The sequence below is a fragment of the Sceloporus undulatus genome, chromosome 2, assembly GCF_019175285.1.
Source record: "Sceloporus undulatus isolate JIND9_A2432 ecotype Alabama chromosome 2, SceUnd_v1.1, whole genome shotgun sequence".
In the NCBI taxonomy this organism is placed as follows: Eukaryota; Metazoa; Chordata; class Lepidosauria; order Squamata; family Phrynosomatidae; genus Sceloporus; species Sceloporus undulatus.
The window spans coordinates 253361447-253383582 of record NC_056523.1 but is presented as its reverse complement, the minus strand read 5'-3'; the positions used below and the strand labels follow the sequence as shown (position 1 = coordinate 253383582).

The 22136-nt window shown below is 38.6% G+C and overlaps 1 protein-coding gene across 1 annotated transcript in view; it reads left to right on the top strand.

The window, feature by feature from the left end:
* The window catches only part of CDC14B (cell division cycle 14B), a 60822-nt gene that overhangs the window by 14646 nt on the left and 24040 nt on the right, over positions 1-22136 (top strand). Inside the window, 4 exon segments of the mRNA XM_042454305.1 lie at positions 3407-3500; positions 6103-6178; positions 8790-8882; positions 20438-20514. Of these exon segments, the coding sequence (XP_042310239.1) occupies positions 3407-3500; positions 6103-6178; positions 8790-8882; positions 20438-20514 (340 nt within the window).

Here is a 22136-nt window from a genome sequence, read left to right as displayed (position 1 = left end):
CTTTCTTTCTTTCTTTCTTTCTTTCTTTCTTTCTTTCTTTCTTTCTTTCTTCTCCTCAGCCACTTCTGTCAACTGCTGGGTCCCTCTGAGTGGGAAGTGCCTGCGCCACAGACAAAGTGTCTTTTGTAACACAGGGACTGGGAGGGGGAAAACTTGTTGATGCCTTGCTTTCTAAGAAAGAACATATATATACACACACGTAGAAGAAAGTCAAAGTGGGTGAACTTGGGAATCTGAACTTGAGCCTAACAGAGTAAATTCTGTTGTTTTCAGTCAGGCACATAATTTTGTAACACACACACACAGACAGAGAGAAAACCTGTTGGTTGCTAAAAGAAGAAAAAAATACATGACTATCAGAAAGCAAAACTAGATGAATTTGGGAATCTTAACCTGAGACCAAGAGTGTACATTCTATTGATTTCATTCTGGCATCCGTATTCTCTGGTTTGAGTGTATTTGTCCCTGCTGTTGTTGTGTGCCTTCAAGTCATTTCCAACATATGGCGACCCTAAAGAGGCAAACCTGTCATGGGGATTTCTTCTCAAGTTTCTTTAGAGGGGGTTTGCCATTGCCATCCTCTGAGGCTGAGAGACTGTGACTTGCCCAAGGTCACCCAGTGGGCTTATATGGCCAAGCCAGATTTTGAACCCTGGTCTCCAGAGTCCTAGTCCAGTGCTTAAACCACTATACCCCTAAAGCTGAAATCCATCTGAATAAGTCATGGCACTGTATGAATATGGCCTAAGTATATTTACTTGCAAGTCAGTTCCTTTAGAAACACTAACATTTCTCCTCAAACATATTTTATCAGTGCAGTGTTAGAGTAGCTGCTTTAGAAAAAAAAACCCCAAAGAATCCTGTCAAAGCAACAAGGAATTTTGTTGTGGGATTTAAAGCAAGGATTCTTAACCATAGTCCATACATCCCAGGTGAGTCCATGAACAGGGAACAAAGATATATTCCTGGTCCTGTGAAAATTGCGTTGAAGTGTCTGGGCAGGGAGAGTACCTAATTTTAATCAGATTCTCAAAGGACTTTCTGAGCCAAAAAGGAATTACTGCCTTTAAGGCTAACTAGTTTTATTTGGCACAGGCTTTCATGGCTTGGAGCCCGCCTTATCAGATGTAGTCCTCAAAAGCTTATGTCAAAGAAAATGTGTCTTATTTTAAAAGCACTGTAGAACTCTTGGTTGCTTTTGCAGCAACAAATTAACAACCTCCTGCACTCCTGCGCACACACAAAGGAGCATTTTAGGCATTGACATGGTTACCATTAGAAACAATTTGATTCAGACATTTTCAGAGCCCTTTGCTTTAAAAGCAGATTTTGCTTCCATTTGTCAACAGAATGACATGAAAAATATAAATTCTATCTTGTCCTCGAAAGAGAGCTCTTTATTTTTCTTTTTTCAGTAACATCTTCAAAACCACTACACTCTGACCCAGATAACTAAATAACTATTTAGCAAAGTAACAAAAGTGATTTTCTTTCTCATTTAAGAAGCAAAGGAATGGTGTAGAACTGGATTGCAGGGCCATTTGCCTGACTGGAGATTTTGCAGTGCCTCTGGCTGTAGTATCGATATGCTGGGTGCGGACATTTGCGAGAGAACACCCTAGATACATAGGCCTGAATCCAGTTGCTAGTTCCAGTCAACCCACTGGATTATTTGCAGAATGTTAGCTAACACTTGTGTAATTCTCATCGATTTATTGGCTTGACCCTGGTTGGAACTACCACTTGGCTATAGGCCATCAGCCTAGACAAGTTGTAGGGTTTCCATATACTGATCACACAGAATTCCAGAACAAAAGAAAAGTCAATGCAAATTGAGGTCTGTTTATGTCAGTTTTCATTTATTCTTGCGGATGTGTGTGTCTAACCAGTTACCTCAGTAATGCTGTACAGTCTTGCTTCAGTTCTGTTCCTACATCAGGGAAGGGGACAGTGCAGCATGCAGGTGACACACATTCTTATCCTAACTCCTCCTCCGTCACCTTTCCCTTGTAACATTAATTATATTGGTAACATACATTTAGTACCCCTGGAACAAAGTTTATGATAGTATTTCTGGCAAGGGGTTAGACAGCAGAGTTGTGGCTTGCAGACTTGTGGCTCTGCATCCCATAAACTAGTCTGCTGTCCACATAGTCCTGGGCAATGTGCAGCCCACAGGTGCCTCCCAGTGGTCCCCAGAATTTTAATTTTAATTGTGGTTTACTATCAGAATTCAGTGGGAAATCATTAAGTTCCTTTTTGTTGTGTGCCTTCCAAGTTATTTTCCAACTAAGATGAACCTATCCCAAGGTTTTCTTGGCAAAATTTGTTCAGGTGTTTTGTTTTTTGCCATGGCCTTTCTCTGAAGCTGAGACTGTGTGTCTTGCCCAAGCTCATCCATGGCTGAGCAAGGATTCAAATCCTGGCATTCAGAATCATGGACCAGGACTCAAACCACTACACCACACTGTCTCTCAAATTCCTTTTAGTCCATGGTAAACGGAACCACATACACTGGAATTAATTTTATAATCAATGTAGTTCCTTCTAGGTCAATATCCCAGTCTATTTTATATTGATTAATGACTATTTAAGTAAATGTAAGGTTCACTTGTTCATAAATATCAATTTAATAAGAATCAGGTATGACTGAGGACTTTTAATTTTTAATAGTGGGGGGAATTTTAATGAAAATAATGATATTTAACCTTTTATGTGTGTTGCTAATTTCATGTATTCTTAAAACCCCAAAGTGTGGCCACTGAGTATGTGGGCAGCCTGAATAGTGGCCCCATGCCCTGTGGCAGTTCATCTTCCTTACTTATCTGGTCCATGTTTACATTGGCAATTTTCCAATACAACTGAGTAATGTTTGAACATCAGAAAAACTCTGGCAGATAATTTAGATTTGCTTTCTCTAAGTCTCCTGTCACACTGCAGAATCATTGCAGTTTGACACTGCTTTAATTGCCCTGGCTCCATCCTATGGAATCCTGGGATTTGTAGTTTGTTGTGGCACCAGAAGTCCTCGATAGAGAAGGCTAAATGGCTCACAAAACTACAAATCCCAGAATTCCATAGTATTAAGCTATGGAATTAAGCTAAAATGGTGTCAAACTGCATTACTTCTGCAGTGTAGATGCAGCCTAAGGCTGTCCAGGGTGATTCACATGTGAATGGGAATTTGTCCTTGTGTTCTCATGTCCAGACCTAACACCTCAGCCATTGTGTTACTCTGTTTAATTTGGAAAGCACCTGAAAAAATAAGATTTTCCCCAAGAATTTGGAAGTCTTTATTTTTGCAAGTTTAACTCATTTAAAAGCTTCGTATCAACACATTTTGTACTATTATCTTTGTGTTTATTTTAAGTACTAGTTTGGTGTTTTTGTTTGTTTTCAATTTCAGATCGTCTTTATTTTGCCATTCTGTTCCATAAACCAAAGAGTGGTAGTGCAAGCGCACACTATTTCTGCATAGATGATGAATTGGTATATGAGAAGTAAGTATAATAATAGCAATAGCATGGATGATGATGTCATGGGAATCTTTGCAGTAAAGATGTAGTATATGTCTTGGGCTCATAGGAAATTTCATTGTAGTAAGTAACATGTTCTCAGGATAAAAAAACAAAACATAAAAAGAACCCTAGTCTCGAATTCTCTCATGCCCAACATCCTATTTCATCACAGTGACTGTCCAGATTCCTCTAGAAAACTCACAGGGCACAGAATTTACACAGGAGAATGAAATCTACCACTGTACAGCTGATACTAAAAGATATATTTCCTCTGATCATAGATGTGGTATACAACCATGGTGTTTAGTAGCCATTGATACCACTGTCCTCTGTGAACCTGACTGTAATCCTTTTTTTTTAAAAGCTAAGTTGGTTGTCATCACTGTATCTTGTGATAGGGAATCATTTCAAAGCTTAGTCATGCATTGGGCAGAGAAATGTGTGCTTTGCTTGTCTTGTATCTCCTATTGTTCAGCTTTACTTGTTATGAGAGGGATTACTCACATCGAAAAGTTCTCAGAACAGGTCTGCTCTCTATCTTTGTACAGTCGGCTCTAAATATCAACAGATTCTGTATCCACAGATTCATCCATCCACAGCTTGAAAATATTCTCCCCAAAAGGATTCCAAAAAGCCAACCTTGATTTTGCCATTTTATATAAGGGACACTATTTTACTATGCCATTCTATATAATGGGACTTGAGCATGTGCAGATTTTGGTATCAATGGGGAGTCCTGGAACCAAACCCCAGGGCCCCACTGTATTCAGTATTCTCACTGGATAGAACTGAGCACAATTCCTTGAGAACAGTCAATATTTACTTGTGGTATCTCATCCTGCTCTTTGAGAGTTGCTATCATAAACAGCAAAAGCATGGCAGGGGTGTCTTGTACTTTATTTAGGAAAGTAAAGGTGTAATGTGTTTTAAGATCAGTGTTTTTATTCAGCTACTGTTGGGTAGTTGAAGGAAACCAGCTGGTTAGCAGTAGAACCAGTAGCTGGGAATTATAGGTTTAGGGCGACAGTCCAAAATAACCCTGTTTATGTATGCAAGTGAGGAACTGAGCACAGACGTTTCCCCCAAAACGTTTCATGTTGCCAAAAAAAAAAAGCTTTAAGATTTTTTTATGTCTTTGGCTCTTGGAACTTTTTTAAAAAAACACCACAGCTGGCTTAAACTTCTCTTTAGATTTCTCTTTTTCCAAGGAAACATGAAAACTGGGATACTGTTTTGAAATAATAACCTCGTGACATTTCCTTTGGGTGCTGTTCGTTTTGTAACATGCACCTTAGCTCTCTTCATGCATTATTCACATGAAGAGGTACCATGCAGTGACAAGTAAGCAGGACTGTGCTGCTGGTGTTGTCCCTGGCATTATTTGCCTGAGCTAGCCCTGCTTCATTGACATTGCTGCATACCTTCAAATCAATTCAAACTTTGGGCAGCCATGGGGAGGGCGCATTTCTTGGCGAGACTTGTTCAGAGCGGTTTTCTCTTTGCCTTCCTCTGAGGCTGAGAGAGTGTGACTTGCCCAAGGTCACCCAGTAGTTTCCATGACTGAGCAGAGATTTGAACCCTGGTCTCCAGAGTCATGGTCCAGTGCTCAAACCACTATACAGTCACTATACCCTATATGCTCTGTGTTCACAGATTTTCTATACATGGATTCAACTATCCACAACTTCACAATATTATATATATTCCAAAAAGCAAACTTGTCATTTTATATAAGGGATACCATTTTACTTCCATTGTATTTAATGGGACTTGAGCATCCATGGAGTTTGTTATCCACGGGGTGTCCTGGGCCCACTGTACCACCCTGGCTTTCTCCACTGACATACTTGTGTTTAATACAAATGTCTAAGGAAGCGCTGCTACACATGAATATATTTTGCCATGTAAGGGCTTCATGCATGCCCCTCTGCACTTTGCTTCTGCATAAGTTACTGTTCTGTGTACGTATTCTCTTTGTTGAAAGGAGTTGAATCCAGAGCATGGGCCAACAGGCAACGTCCTCCATGGGATTCTTTTGCCTCTGTCCCTGCATGGCCACTTTGCCCCTTAGAACAAAAGTTCTCCACACCCAGCTTAATCTGTTACTTTTTTGCATTTCTTTTGCGTGTGCTTTACTGGATTAATCACCATCAGTATACAGTATTTTGTAATTTGCAAGTGAGAGGTTTTACAATGGAAACTCAGAAGTGTTTACAAGGTTTATAATTTTTGTGTTACCTTTCAAACAGTGTTCTTAAGGCAGTAAGAAAACAGTTTTCTTAAAGATATTTTATTTCAGTTTCCAAAAAATGATTTTAGCATTCGTTAACATTTTGATCCAGTAGATGCTGCAGTGCTGAGTTAAGGCTTATACTGTATAATTGTTTTTCCACCAATAACTGCAGTATATTTCCACGGAAGTTCAGAAGGGAATTTTAAAAAACAATATGCCAGCTATAACATCTTGTTTATTGTAATGCAAACAGTGCTGTGGGAAGGAGTAATGTGGTTCTTTGAACATTCATTTCTGCAAAGATCGTAAATTTAATCACATTTTTCCTTTCTTTTCCACCCCTTCTTTAAGCTTCTATGCAGATTTTGGGCCACTGAATCTGGCAATGATTTACAGATACTGTTGCAAGCTAAATAAAAAGTTGAAGGTAAAATGTCTTTGTAAATTTAATATTTAAAGTCTTCTGGGTCACGTTCCTTTATAAAATGTTGAAAAATACATATTGTTAATTCAGATGGTCTATCTGTATATTGGGGGTTTTTTGGTTCATACTTGAACAGTATCTACAGTATATGGGTATGTGTGCGTGTTCTTGATAATAGTCTGGTGCACATTGGATATATGTGGCAGAAACTTGAGAAAGAATAATGTGGTGGAACTTACAGTGGTACCCTGGGATACGAAATCACCGCGTTACGAAATTTCCGGGATACGAAAAAAATAAATAGGAAAAAACTGTTTCGGATTACGTTTTTTTTTTTCGGCTTACGAAAAAAATTTTGGTGCTTTTCGGCGCTTTTTCACACGGAATCGCGGCTTTCAGCGCTAGCGGCTATGGCTTTTTCGGCTAGCGAAATTTTTCGGGTTACGAACGGCGCTGCGGAACGAATTACATTCGTAACCCGGGGTCCCACTGTACTTGCTTTTATTTTTAAGTATTAAGAACTGGGCATTCATTCTGTGGCTAATGGTTAAAGGAGGAAAAGCCAAGAGGTGCAGAACCATGGAGCTTAATGTCTTGATGATAGGAACAAAGAAAACTTATTAGGAAATATTATCTGGTGTAGAAACCCCTCCCAGGAATTTACTGTTCTGGCAACCTTCCAAATTTTGAGAGCTTTAGGACACAGAGGCACATCTTCCATATGTAAATAAAAATGCCCCAACAATGGTTTGAATGAAATATTGGTTCTTTATGATAAACATACCCTTACAGTCCTACTGTAGGCCCTATTATTGCTTTGAAAAATACTGTACAGTAGAAACAAAATAACTGCTGGAAAGAAAATCAGTTTTGTACCTAATGGTTTCTTCTGAAGGTTGAATACATACCTAACCATTATACTTGTTCTCATTCTTTCCCCCATAAATCTGAAATTTGTTTCTTTGTTCTTTATTGTAAATTGATCAGATGTAACTACTAACAGAATTATGAAATAACTAACTAATTATTTTCAAGTATTTGCAGAATATCTGTAGTCACTAATATTGAACATATTACTTTTGCAAATACTAATTACTAGTATGTACTGCCTAAATGTACCCTAAAGGCATCGGGTTCATTCAGATCTTGGAAGATAACCAGAGTCTGCCTTGTTTAATACTTGGTTGGGAGTGCCAGCAAATACCAGGTGCTGTAGGCTGTATTTCAGAGGAAGAAACTGTAAAAACACAACAACAACAACCACCTCTGAGTATTCCTTGCTTAAGGAAACCCTATGAAAATCATGGAGTTGCCTTAAATTGACAGATGATAATATTTGGAGCTATGTTAATATGTAGCAGTATGAGAGTTATGTTGACTATTTGAAGATGCTGTGGCAATAACTCTAAGTGAACTCTAAATCAAAATCCCAGGCCTTTTCATACATTTTCAGATTATTTAACGCAAGTATGCCTAATATTATAGGAAATGTAAATGGCCTATTGGTCAGATCTGAAACAGGTTAATAAAGTAGAGGTGAAATCTGAAATTTGTCAGTCAGCATTTAATAGTAGTCACAGAATTTGAAAGCTTTGCTTGCCATGATGTTCTAATACAGTTTACATCTGGGTTTCATGATTTAATATGGGACAGTGGTTGTAGCATGTTGAATGTAGTCTGACTCTTGAGTCTTCGCATTCATATTACTCTTCAGAACTCTTGTAGTAATTATTTTTCAGTGTTTGGAGTGTACTGTACAGTATATGTTTTTGTTGAGGCTTATCCTCAGGTATATAGCATAGTCAGTGTTAATTTGTGTTAAGATGTGTGTGTTAGCTTGCCCTCTCGGCAGTAAATATTTATTGAATCTTTGAAATGTGAAAAGAAATTTCACATTACCAAAGCACAATTAAAGTTTACTGAAGACACTTCCAAAATAGCAAAACTTAGGAAATTGCTCTGCACATAGTAATATCTTTTTAATAGGCTTTCTGCACCTAACTCAAACATTTAAGCATACTGTCAACTTAAAAAATTATTTTAGATTGAAGTGGAGAAAGTATACCACCTCATTTTATCCTCAAATTCACCCTCTTGGGGTGCATAAGGAGCCGTTTTGCCACATTGCCCCCTACTTCAACCATTTTAGGCCCTGTAGAAGCCTTTCTTCCAAACAAAAAGACCTTTCCAAGCCTCTCCTAGGCTTAAAATGGCCCACCATCTGCCACCCCCCAAAACACAACCAGATTGTCTCCATGCCTTTTAGGAGGCATTTGGGAATAAGAAAATAGCATTTGGGAGAATGGGAATGGGGCAGTGAAGGCCCCTGACCTCAAGTGGCCCATCCTTACTTTAGCCATCACATCTAACTCATGTATTTCTCCCCCACTCCCTTGAATTGTTACTTCCATATTAACCATAGTGGGATCCAGTGTTGGCCTTTTTTATAGAAGGCATTAACAATGAAGCAGTACATGTTCTGTCATAAATGTAATATAAACACATATTGCCTGTGTTCTCTATTTGCATAGGATGGACTATTAGAGTTCATTACTTCGTGCCACTTTCAGAATCTAAGGAATCAACTTGTAACATTGTTCATTTCTTCATACAGTCCTTTACCATGTTAAGGAAGAAGATTGTTCATTATGCTGGTTTTGATCAGAAAAAACAAGCCAATGCAGCCTTCCTTATAGGCTGTTACTGTGTAAGTATTGCACTTATTGTGTAAATATTTAAATATTTAATTTCAAATGGAAAATACCATAATCCTGTGATTTTCTTGTAGTGTGGGAATTGCATTCAACAATCTATTTACCTTGTAGTTTCTGTATTCTTGTCCCCAGTTTATGAAAAGGCACACATTTGTATGATAAAAAAACTCTACTGTTTTGTCTTTCACCAGAATGGTTTTCATAGAAATGGTGTAAAGCTGCAAAGCTTAAAAACAAAAGCCACACAGTTGCAATGAAGTGGGCCCAGCTTGTGAGAATGATGTAAACAAACAGATTGGGGGGATACCTTATTTGTGAGGGAGAGGAATGTTAGCATTGCTTCACTGCAGAACTTTACTGTAGATCAGAAATGAGTAAAATGTAGTTTTCCATATGTTTCCATTAACCCTAACAAGTATAGCTAGTGATGAGGAATCCTGAGAGTTGCAATCCAACAACATCTAGAAAGACACACCTGCCATAGGCCATTTTCTTAGATTCATAGATGTGATTTATTCTGTACTTATGGAAAGTGGATCTTACTTGGAGGAGAGTGTTCTCTTGGTGTTGTATTGTGAAATTTTATTCTACACCTCCCTCCCATTGAGCATCAAATAGATCAAACTCTTCCATAAAATCCTGGGATCCAGACTGTTCCATGGTGGTGATGAAGTTATAGAATTGAATGAGTGATGGTTTTCATGGTTGTGATAAGTAATAGTAGATAAAGGCTCTTTACATACCATCCTGAAAGGCTAGCCTATGGGCAGAGTTGGGGTGCAGTGTCCTGATGATGCACGCTGTGATGATGCCCCCAGGGTGCCATGATGCCACATGCTGGTCCGCCGCCGCAGCTATGGTGCCCTTTGAGGGCACAAAAAGGAGCTGTTTTTTATAGCTCCTTTTTGTGCCCTCCAAAGCCTAGATTGGGCCACAGTGTGAGGTTGCCGCGGCCCCGATCCAACTAGGAAAGGGGTGGTACCCCACTGCCCCTTAAGGGTAGTTTGTAGAGTCCCAAACTTTCCTAAAGGGAATCGTGTTCATCATTGCCTATTTTGCCAAGCCATAGCAGAACAGTGGTGACATCAGTAAAACACAAATGCCAACAGGCCCCATAAGTGGACAACATACATTTTTAGAGTAGATGACCACCCTTCTCTGACGTTGGATTTCTCTGACATTGGATTTCTCAAAAAGAAACAATGGTACCTTTCACATTAGTCCTAATTAGTCCAATCTTGTCCTAATTGTGTTTTTTTCTAAATCAAGTCCATCAGATTCTGATGGTGTGGTGCTTCAAGTACTCTTGTTTTGGATTTCAGTCTGATATTAACAACCTATTTATGGATCAGTTTTAATTTGTACATCGAAAACACATCTTCTACAAGTACCCAAGTGCCCAGTAATGATGGAGGGTGGTGAAGAAGGAACAAGCTACTTGACTGTTGAATTCTTTCTCAACCTCTTTTTTTTTTTTGGGGGGGGGGGTTAGCTCAAGGAGAAGAGTGTGAAATGAATTTTAGGACTCACTCATTTTATGCAAGATAAGTGGAACTTTAGCCTGGCCCTAGCCATGTTTCAATATTTTATTTTATTTTACTTTATTAGCAGTATGCAGTAGTAGGCGAGAGTTTGAAAAGGGTTCACTGTTGAAGACTGAAAGTTTAATAACTGATTTTAATAGCAGCAGTGACCCTTGGGTTGCTGCTTTGTTGCTCCAATCACATCGTTTTATTTGGTTTTGAGTCCTTCCTCACAAAGAGCCCAGGGGTGCTTATGACCTCAGTTGAATATTTAATTGTGGAGGTGTTTTTTTCATACTTAAGATCCTTTCTATGTGATATGTTTACTTTAAAAAAAAACCAAACTGTTTTGATACATTCATAAACTGAAATCTGGGGCCACAATAATTATTTCTTCTACTTCCTCTACTTCAGAAGACATGCGCCACTTTGTATGTTTCAATTGGATTAACCAACTGTTCTTGGAAGTCATGTCATGAGTCCAACTTCTATTTCAGTTTAAACTAGTATGTAGTATCTGAGGTGCAGGATGAAGAAAATTTCTGTAGAGAGATCTATAATCCTAATATCATGTTATGTGCTTATCAGACATTGGCATGAACATGATTTTTCTCAGTTCTGTCTACTTACTAAGCCATACCCATACAGGTGCATCATGTTGTTGCATGCAGAAGAGGTTAGTGCTGGCAGGTGTGTGGATGGGACTATGTGTGCTCCTGTTCTTGCAGTATTGCAGTTGTGGCTTCCCTATGCAATTCTTTTAATACTTTTTGTGGGTTTTTCGGGCTATGTGGCCATGTTCTTTTAATACTGTTAAGTGTTAGAACATTTAGTCAGGTTTGTTGGCTTATTCAGTGAAGGATCTTTCAACTAAGCAGAAGGATGCCATTTACTGAATGAGCAACACATTTTTAAAAAATAGTTTTAATTCATATGAAAACTAAAGAAGCATTTCTTTTTCTTTCTTTTACATTTGAGGAAAGCCTCTTCTTAAAAGGTTGTGTCTGTGACATATAAATGCAGCCTCGAATGGAAATAATTTTTTAATTTTTAATTTATGGTTTTATGTTTAATTGAGTAATCAGTTAAACAGGTATAATTATCTGTTCAAATTTATTTCATTGAAAAGTTGTGAAACTGTTCCTTGTTTTTAATCCAAGGACTAAGTTAGCAATTACACCTTGTACCTGCACATCTGTACCTGTGATATATAACAATAGTGAGGGGCAGTTTGATCAGTAACTCCAGTGTAGTTTGATCACTAAATAAACTAAAGAGTCAGTTGTCTTTTTTTTATGCCTGAGATCTGGTGCTCCATGAATTGCCCTGTAGCATGGAAACATCCTCAGTGTTGTCATTTTGCAAAACCATTTTTGCAGCTGTGGAATGGTAATACTTTCTGGAAGAAGTGACATATGCTTGTATTTCATGTGGAAATATATAATACTGCCCAGTGCTGAAGACCTGCTAGCTAAGAATTGATATTGGCTATTATGTGCTGGCAAGATTTTATAGAAGTTATCTTGAAAATCGTGAGTAGGTTCAAAAGAGGTATTAACCTCCATGTACCAGAACAGGACTTTTTAGCCCAAGAGATCTGCAGAGCCCATGCACAACAAGATCTACCATGTAGATATTATTTGGCATTCCCATTAGAGTAGGGTTAAAGTAATCACCCATATTTTAACCATTTCCTAGGTAAAGGTTATTTTTTTAAAAAAAACTAACAAAGCACCCCCCCGGCCCCCCCCCCCCCCCCAATTTATTGCCCTTTGGCATTGGAATACTTTTTTGTTCCAGCCAATATAGCATTATGTATTTTAGTTGCAGCAGAGTGGCCCTATTTGGAAGAAATCAGACATTTATTCTGGACAATGTAATTCTTAATAGGATCTGAAATACATGGACATTCTCTTTGTAGTATGAAAATATCATGCAGCATAACAATTTAATGTTTTGTACATTCTTTTTAAAGAAAACTCCTGGCAAAGGAGAACTTTAAATGTATTAACACCGTTTTTCTAATTTTGATTGTTCTAAATGTTAGGCATTTTATAGTGCTTTTTTTGCATAGAACTAAATAATTCTTAAAATTTCAAGTTTGTAATGCTATTACAAATTATAATGGCTACAGGAGCATAGAATATCATGTCCAGTAGCTTTCACACATACCCCATAACAGTAGGAGGACTAATGTTAAAAATGTATTGTAAGAATTTGTATTTGGCTTCTGTTACAGTATTTTGATATCTCTCCATTACCATCCCCAAAACCCAGATGGCACATGCCTTTGTGGATGTATTAAAATCTGTTATATGCCTTTATGAATGTATTAAATATTAAACAGTATTGTTACTGTGAGCTTTTTATGTCAGAATACATCTAACATAAATAGTAGATAGTAAATAGCAACATATAGTACTGCATGTTTTATAATTATACACCATTCAACACCATTGCAAATATAAAATGCTGAATACTATTTGCACAGTTTTTAATTTAGGAATAAATACATTTGTGGACAGAATCAACACTTTAAGGCAATTGAAGCCATAATCCAGAAAAAGTTAAATATGGTGGATCTTAAGTACTTAACAGGGTGGCTCACTTCTGGATTGCTTCCAGTGGAGACTGGATTTTACAAACCTGTACCACTCCAGTTGCCATATAGAACTTTAGATCATGAAGGTTTGAGAACTGGAGTACTCTTTATTATACCCATATTTAGATTGATTTGAGTAAATAAATTTAAGGTAGAGAACATGCTGGTCCTTTGTCCCACAATGACTGTGAAGCATAATAATTTTCATTTTATGTATATTGTTACTCTTTGTAAGTGATGTGTTTTGTTCCAATTATCTCTTCCTATCAGACTGTATTCTTTCTTGACTATTTCAATGAAAGTTTACAGAAGCAATCTTGTAACATAATGTATCAGAGGTGACTCTCTAGGGACCTAAATTTTTGCAATGAAAGAGGTCTTTCAACCTGAAACCAATTATTAGATAGGTTATCTGCATTATGATAGTAATTTGCTACTAATCATCTGTATAAAATAGTGATGTTTCTTACATATCAGTGTTACGTAAATCAGAGGGTATAGACTAGGGTTATGCTCCTGGAATAGGAAAAGAAATACTAAGGAAAAGTAATATTCTGAAATAAGGTGTCATCGTTTTTATTTTGCTTGATTAAAAATTAATGCAAAAGGTGTGCCTTACTACATATACTCGACTATAAGTTGACCTCATGTATAAGTTTAGGGCAGGTTTTGGGGCCAAAATTATGGATTTTGAAATGGATAAGTCAAGGGCCGAGGGTAAAACTTAGGGGGGGATGTAGCAAAGGATGTAAAGAACAAAGCAAAGAAAAATGATGCCAGTGAATTTACAAAATTCTGGCAAGCATAACTCTGCTTCCACTAAAGGCTGGGTGGATGAGAGGGGAACTATGGTGTAGATAGTGGCTGTGCAATGTGTGCGGGAGGTGACTAAGGCAGGACTAAGAAATTGCACACATTTCAAAAAGATGAAAAGGCAAAGCAACATATAAGCAATGAAAATGGTGACTATGGGGCTCAAGAGACTGCCCCTTTGGAGTGGCCTGCAGCCACCCTGTTCTTTGCTGGATCAGGGCCGTGGCAACTACATGCTGCTGCCCCAATTTGGCCGTTCCATGGCACAAAAAGAAGGTGCAAAAAGCAGCTCCTTTTTGCGGCACAGAAAGGGTGCTTTAGCAGCTACAGCGGTGGCTTTTCACCACTTCTTTGGTGCAGCGTGTGTACATGGTGTGACGCCGCCCGCCATCTGGTCAGGTGGGTGGCTTGGGGGCAGAGTTGGGGCGGGCGGTGGGCGATCACCACAGTCCCACTCTACCCCGAGGCTAGTGCCGGTCTGTTGAGGCTGTATGTTAGTTTTCATGAGAAAACTTTAACTTTCATGGGAAAACTTTGCCTGATTTTAACCCAAAAAAGCTGACCAACATACACAAATGACTTATTCAGAGCCTTGAAAGACCAATTCCTCTTAGAGCTACCACCACCATATACCCACCTAGGGATTCAAAAAGGTCACAAGTAGTGCTGCAGAGGAGAGAGTTGAGGGGGTCAGTGCAGCTTTCAATTGTCCTAGTGGCACAGTGGTTAAATGTCTGTACTGCAGCCACTCACTCACAAACCATATGGTTGCGAGTTCAATACCAGCGAAGGGTTCAAGCTTGACTCAGGTTTGCATCCTTCCGAGGTCGCTAAAATGAGTACCCAGATTGTTGGGGGCAATTAACTTACACTTTGTAAACCGCTTAGGGGGTGCTTAAATGCACTGATAAGTGGCATAGAAATGTACTTGCTATTGCTATTTTAGGTGCTCCCAGGAGGGACTAAATCCCACCTTTCACCATTCTACTCAGAAAAAAGGATGGCTCATTTTTTGGTAAGAGTTAAAGTACTTATATTGACCCATGGATAAGTCAACCCAGGTTTTTGTAGTCAATTTTTAAAGTAAAATTTCTAGACTTATACATGAGTATATACCGTACTTCAAAAGGCAGACCTGTGTTAGAAAGAAATTGACAGTGCTTCATGTTAGCAAACTAACATGATATTTTGAGATGACTTCTGTGGTGGATATTTTTGGTCCTGTCTAACATTTCAAGGGTTACAAGAGAAATGTTCTTTCTCCTTGTGTCTGTTTGTCTGCTTTAAATCAGAATGAATTTCTATGTATCTTGTCTTTCCTTCCTGCCTTCTGCTTCAATTTCAGCTCTTCCTTCCCAATCCTGCATTAACTTAGTAACAGTCTTTCTTTTTCTCAGGCTTGGAACTAATAATGTCCTTTTGGAGGGCCACCCTTCTTGGGTCCTTGCTGTTATTCAGGTCATCTTCTCCAGGATTCATCTCTGTGTACTTTATTTTCTCATCTTCTCCCTTCAGGGTAAGCAGTTTCGTTCACCTCTTGTGGTGTTCCCACAGCTTTAAAATTCTTTCTAGGTTCAGTTTCCCAACATTTCTTGATTCAGTTTTATTTTAGATGGAGCTGCTGAAGCAAGACAATCATCTCTGATGTAACATTCACATATTTTAACATCTTAATTAGAAGTTTCAGCTATAGATAAATTAAATATGTGACAAAGTGAATTTCAATTTCTAGGTTAATGCATGGGAAGTAATGTGAGTTGTGTATTTCATGTGTGGTGTGTATGTGGGCTTTCCTAGCGTTCTCATCATTCAAAATGTGAAAAACCTCTCTTTTTCCAAATTGTAAGCAGCTTGTGTTGTGTTCTGTTTTATATAATTCTCTCTTTCTCTTTGGTTGTATATTTCAGATATTGCCGTTTCATGTTTCTGTGGCAATGATATTGTTATCCTCATAAACATTCAGTAGGTCTCAGTATTTGCTTCCTCTTGTACATTAGTGACTTTCACTTTTTTCGACTAGTTGGGAAGGTTTCTCTTGATTTTAATTCTAAGTTATGTTTCTGCCCTGGCTTCGGATAGTGATTTCTGATTACTTCCCTTCTCTTTCCATGGCCTTTCCCCCTGTTATAAATCATACGGAGGGATGGTGTGTTGTTCTTAAAGCAATGAAAGAATGCATTGGACACATATGGGGCTTGGTTCCGCCACCACCAATATTAAAATATACATTTAGGCCCTGTGCAGACTGGCCTTAAAGGCCAGCTTGGGGGCGGAGTCGGGGCATAGCATCCACATGACGCATTCCCTGACTCTGCTCCCAGGACAGCATGACACCACATGACGCTCCACAAGGCATGCAGCATCACAGCACTCCTCTGGTGCTGCGTCTGCACAATGCAGTGCCAAAGAAGCGTCGTAAAACCATGGCACCATGGCTATTGTGCCCTTTGCAGGGTGCAAAAAGGAGCTGCTTTTTGCGGCTCCTTTTTGTGACCTGCAAAGGCCAGATTGGGGCCGCGGTGTGCGGTTGCTGCAGCCCCGATCTGGCTGTAAAAGGGGTGACTGGAGGCCACCCATTCAGGGCTGTCTGCACAGCCCCTCAGTTTCACAGCTCTATCTCTCTTGTACATTTGACTACAAGCCATCTGATTTAATTTTTAATTCCACTCTCCATTTGACCTCACAAATAATTGAAACAAAGCTAGAAATGTCAAGGGATGACTGTATTCCTTTGCAGTGTGGGTTGATCCAGTGCCATTTGTAAAACATAACTGAGTCTAAAAGTATGTAATGTGTTTGTGTATTTGTAGCTGATTTGGAAAATAATAATAGCTGCATAAAAGAACATCTGATCTGATGAGAACATCATGCATCTGATGAAGTGGCCTTAGGGGTGAAACAGACTGCTCAAAAACAACAGATTGGGGGCATGAAGCCATGTGGCACTGCAACAACTGGAAACCGCAATCTCACTCCACTGCAGAGCCAGCCCAAATAGGAGCGGAAAAGATCAGCTCCTATTTGGGTCAGCAAAAAGCTAGCTTTTCCTGCCCAGCCACAGCCCCAAGCTGGCTTCCCAGTGTAAATGCCATGCCCCAGAGCATTGTGAAGCCAGACACATCTGATTGGCAAGGGTGACTTCTAAATGGCTTGGGAGCATGCAGCATGTAAACACCACACTCCCAAGCTGCCCAGAAGCCGGATTTACCAAGCCATCTGTTTCAACCCTTAGTCTATGAAAACTTATGCTACCAAATTCTTTCAGTTAGTCTCGAAGGTGCTATAGGATCCTTTGCAAGAGAACATAGAGTTACAATTAACCCAGCAAATGACCCAGAAGAATTATTTGCTAAAGCATTGTTGAAATTCAGTAATTGTGGACTTCATCAGTACACAGAAGAGACCTCTGGGAATCCCATGTAATAACAAAAAATAGGATGAAATATCTTTGTGGATTTTTTTTTGTATTTTTCTAAATAGAAAAAGTAGCATTATATTAAATATTTGGCAGTTTGTTTTTCAGTTATCCTAGAAATCTTTTCCTTTCTATTTGATTATGTAATTTGCAAATACTAAACTCTGTTTTATAACCAATTGTCTTCTTTCTTTATGTTAGAAACTAAATCTGTTTCTTGTAGAAGAGATAATTATTGATTTAAAATTGTACTTACTGATCATCACCCATTTCCATTTTGTTTTCCTAGTAGACTTAAGAATGTTAAAGCGTTTTAATGAAAGCATTGGTTGGCTTTATAAATAATCAAAGAAACCACTATCTCAAAGAGTAAGTCCCATCTGCCCAATAGGAATGCTGTATTTCTGTGGTTGAAAAAAAGTGGCAAGGCTGGGTAACTGCTTTTTCTGCCTCTAGAGAGACAGTCTTTTTTCTACTAGTCATCTTCATTTATCCAACCTGGTAAACACAGCAGTTCTCAGCAACTGCTTTGTTTTTCTTACTTCTGATGGAAGAAAATGACATTAACATTGTCCTTGAATATTCAAATGTGTTACATTCAGATTATTTGCTTTTACCATGGAAGGGATGGAGATGATTAGTGTAATACTGGTGCCCCTTTCAACTGCATAGGTATTCTTTGTGATATAGATGAGCAGTTTATGAGCCTCCAGAAGTTCTTTTGTTGCAATCTCTTATTATCCTCCAGCATGCTATGCTGGGTAATGTTGGTTGGAATGGCAGCTCACCAATATTTGGAGGGCCACAAGTTGTCCACGTCTCCCATATAGCAAATAAAACATGCTCAAGCATTTAAAGTCCATATTTGAGTTCTGGAAGGATAAGCAAGAACAGCCACCACAGACACCACATTGAAGGAGTGTGGTGGTATACTTAGAATACCCAACCTTCCCTGTTCTCTTGGAGTAAGGTAACAAGGCAATCTTGGATATATAGATAATGGTGGAAATATTAACTTCCTTCCTTTACTTGGAAGGCTGGTTTTCAGAGATATGAGGTTTTCTTCTACTATCTCTATATGCTGCCCTTACAGCTTTTCTATTATATAGATTGTTTTTGTTAGGAGGTGGTCATTTTATGTTATTTTATTAAGCGTACAAGAACTTGGCGTGCACTATACACACAAACATTGAACCTTTGTACCCTGTTCATACACACTTTGAACATAGTTCTACTGGACTGTTTCTACTGTAGTATTTTTGTTTTACATAAGGGTGCCTTATGAGTCAGACTGTTAACAGCAGCATTTTCCAGCTAACTTGGTGGTTCACATTCCTCCCTCCCTGCAGCATAGACCCTAATTTCTAGGTTTTTTGGGGGCTGCTATTGTACATTGACTATATTGATCCACATCAAGTGATTTGCACCTTCAAGATGAATAGTAATAGCTTGTTGTGCCCTGAGTATAGCATCTGTTAATCAAAACAGGACTTGAACATTCTTTAAACATGGCCTACCACATCAGTCCATGTAATAGATAATTACTTTTGTGTACAGCTATATTGTCTTGGGAACACTTATTGAATAATCAAGACTTGAAGCCACTGAAATAATTGTGGCCTTTATTTAGCCTACTAGGAGAATATTGTTGTTTGGAGCAACTGATTGCACAGTTAAAAGATCTGGCATATAGTTTCTGTATGTTAGAATATTCTTATTCTAACTACAAATCCACAGGTGCTGAAGTTTATGAAGTATATATTTCCTGTGTTCATTTTTTTAAAATGTGGGCATATAGCTGCAGATCATCTTAAATTCTAAATTATTTATACCAATCTTCTGTATTGGCTCCTTAGTTACCTATGCATAACTAATATCTCCTGGCCTGCCCCCCACATTTTAACAGCCAGCAACCTGATGTGGAGGAGGTCTGTTCAGCTGCTGATTGGGATGAAAGGAGAAAGACGGTTCCACCCATTTGCCTCCACCAGCAAGTGAGGCTGCAGCAAAGTTTTGTGATAGTGGTACTGCTTCTGATTGTCACAGCCTGGCATGCTGGTGATAGGCGATTCGAAACACGATCCTTGCTCCCCATAGCAACTGGACAGACCTCTTTCACCCAATATAGCAGCTAGCTGTTAAGGTGGGCTGGAAGGATTTACATAGTGTTACATAAGACAGCCTTACTAAATACAGAAGAATTATAGATCTGTAACTGTAGATTACAAATCCATAACTGCAATATGTAATGCCAGTCTATGTGTTTAAAAAGTGTTACAGTAATAATATATTGTTATCGTATTACTGAGTAAGATGTTAATATTCCAGTGTCTGTGTCTTCAATAAAGTTAGTGTTAAATTGTGAAGGGCTCTTTCACAGTACTCAATTATAACTCTATTATTCCTCTTTAACTGCCATAGCTACATCCTGTGGATTCCTGGGTTTTGTAGTTTGGTGAGACATTATAGCAATATGACCAAAAATTCTAAAAACCGTGCCCTAAATTACAATGCCCAGGATTCTGTAGGATGGAACCATGGCAGTTACATCATGGAATCACAGGGCTATAATTGTGTAATGTGAAACCATCCCCAAAGTCTATTGTTTACTACATTATAAAGCAAGTAATAGGTATGTAACTGATGGAGTGGAGGCTGACTGTAGCACTTGGCCCAATGGATAGTATGGATATGGTGTGTTTTCCACATTGGCACTATGCCCCTTGATAAAAGTGTGTGCAAAATGGTGCTCAGATGGTTCTGCCAATAGAAAATATGCTTGATTATTACATTCCAGAAGTCTGATTTGACCAAGCCTATTCATTAACTTAATAAACGTATTCTGGGCATTTCTTGGGCCAGGTTTACGGCTTGTAGATTTTTTTAAAAATAACATCTTTGAATAGGTATTTAATTTTGCATTGCAGTTCTATTTCACTAACACTTTCTGGAGCCTGAGAAATATTTAAATTATATGTAATGTCTTCTTCCTTTAGTTCCATTGAACTTATTACTGGGTACATGTTGACCACTGTGTTATTATGTTCATACAGCCCTCTATATTACTGTAAGCATGTTAACCTTTCTTCTGCTGTAAATTTGTTTGGGGAGTAAATTTGTTGGGGAATGGAGAATTTTATCTTGCAATTAAAAGTACTATATGAATATTCCCCTTCCCTTTTCTTTCTGAAATAGATAATATATCTGAGAGAGTCTCCAGAAACTGTGTACAGGAACTTATTATCGGGAAATGTGTCATATCTTCCTTTCAGGTAAATAAAAAACATGTATTCAAACCATCCATGCTTTTAGACTTTTATTTTTAAGGATTTTTTTATGGCAAGGAAACACTGATTCCCTGACCATTTGGCAGATTTATATTTTTTTAATATGTAATCTGTGAAGCTGAGTTCCTACAATCCTTAAAAATGAAAAAAAAAAATCTAATGGAAGAGAGATGAGAGACTGCCATGCAATTTGCAATGATGAAATGTTTTTATACAGTGTACCTGGGATGCTAACCCATACAATATGATAGTAAGTCTAAAGCAGGACTTAATGTGTTAGTCTTCAGGAAAGAAATAATGTATATTCTGCATTGTCTGTGATGATTTTAAGACAGCTGACATCAAAACAGTAATTTAATTAAGGCCAGGATCCAATACTGGCACTATGCTCATACAGCTCATGATTTCACAGAGTTGTGCATTTTTAAAGCTTGAACAAGGGGGCATCTGAAACTTCTTTGCATAAATGGCTCTCACATTTCAATGGAGAAGTGCAATGGCCTTTTAAAGGTTTTACTTAGGCTAGCTAGAAGGAGAAGTGGGAGGTGAGACTGCAGATGGATTGATTCGATCAAGGAAGCCACAGTGCTGAGTTTACAAGACCTGAGTAAGGCAGTTGAGGACCAAGGATCTTGAAGGTCTCTCATTCATAGGGTCACTGTAAGTTAAAGTCAACAGCAAATAACAACAAAAGAATAGCCAAACTGTTCCTGCTTTTGGTGCCTTTGAAGAACCTTTGCTTCCTTAAAGGGCTGCTACCTGGCTCTGTAACAATTGATTAGGAATAGCAGGGGTGTTGGGTTGCTCTGTAAATTAGTCTTCTGAAACCAAAGAGTCTGTTAAAACAAGACTCTTCAAGGAGTGCCTCCTCCCCTCCTATGTCTTCCTCTTTTCAAGCATGGGTTTAAGTCAGGGAGGAAGGCTAGTTCTCCCCACTGGAACGGAGCTGTGTTGATGGACATATTATGAGGGGCAGTGGTCATACATGGTAGCCATTTGACTTTCCTTGTGTGTACATGGGTTCCTGCGTGCCCAGTGTGTGTGTGTGTGTGTGTACACATACACTATGAAAAGGCACTATAAAAACAATTTTTAAATCAAAGAGGGAAGAATACTTTTCTCCTTAGTGGTACAGTCACATGCATTCAAATTAGGGAGTTTTGTTTGTTTGGTAATGGTTGGCTGACAAGCTTAATATCAGAGTTGGTAAAGTTATGTATTTAAATATGCCACTGGGTATAAGCCTCTGGTACCAGTTGCCTCTGGTACTTAAGATGATGGATAGGCTTCCTACGTCTTAATAGTCCTATGCAGGTGTTCATTCTTGGCTATTAAGAACCAAAGCAAAAGTACACAACCATTTTGGTGGCAGGCAGGCATTCTATTGGTTCAGGGGTCAAATTTGTGCATGCACAGGCACACTTGCATGTACGTGCACCACACAAACACCAACAGATCATGTATGGACAATGTGGAAGTGCTGAGCACAGTGTCATTTTCCTGCTCTGTGTGATTGTTAATGTCATGGAGTGAATGTCCAGATGGAACTAATGATAGTACCCCAAACTGTACCCTCTTTTATTTCTCTCCTAGCTTGTAGATAAGAT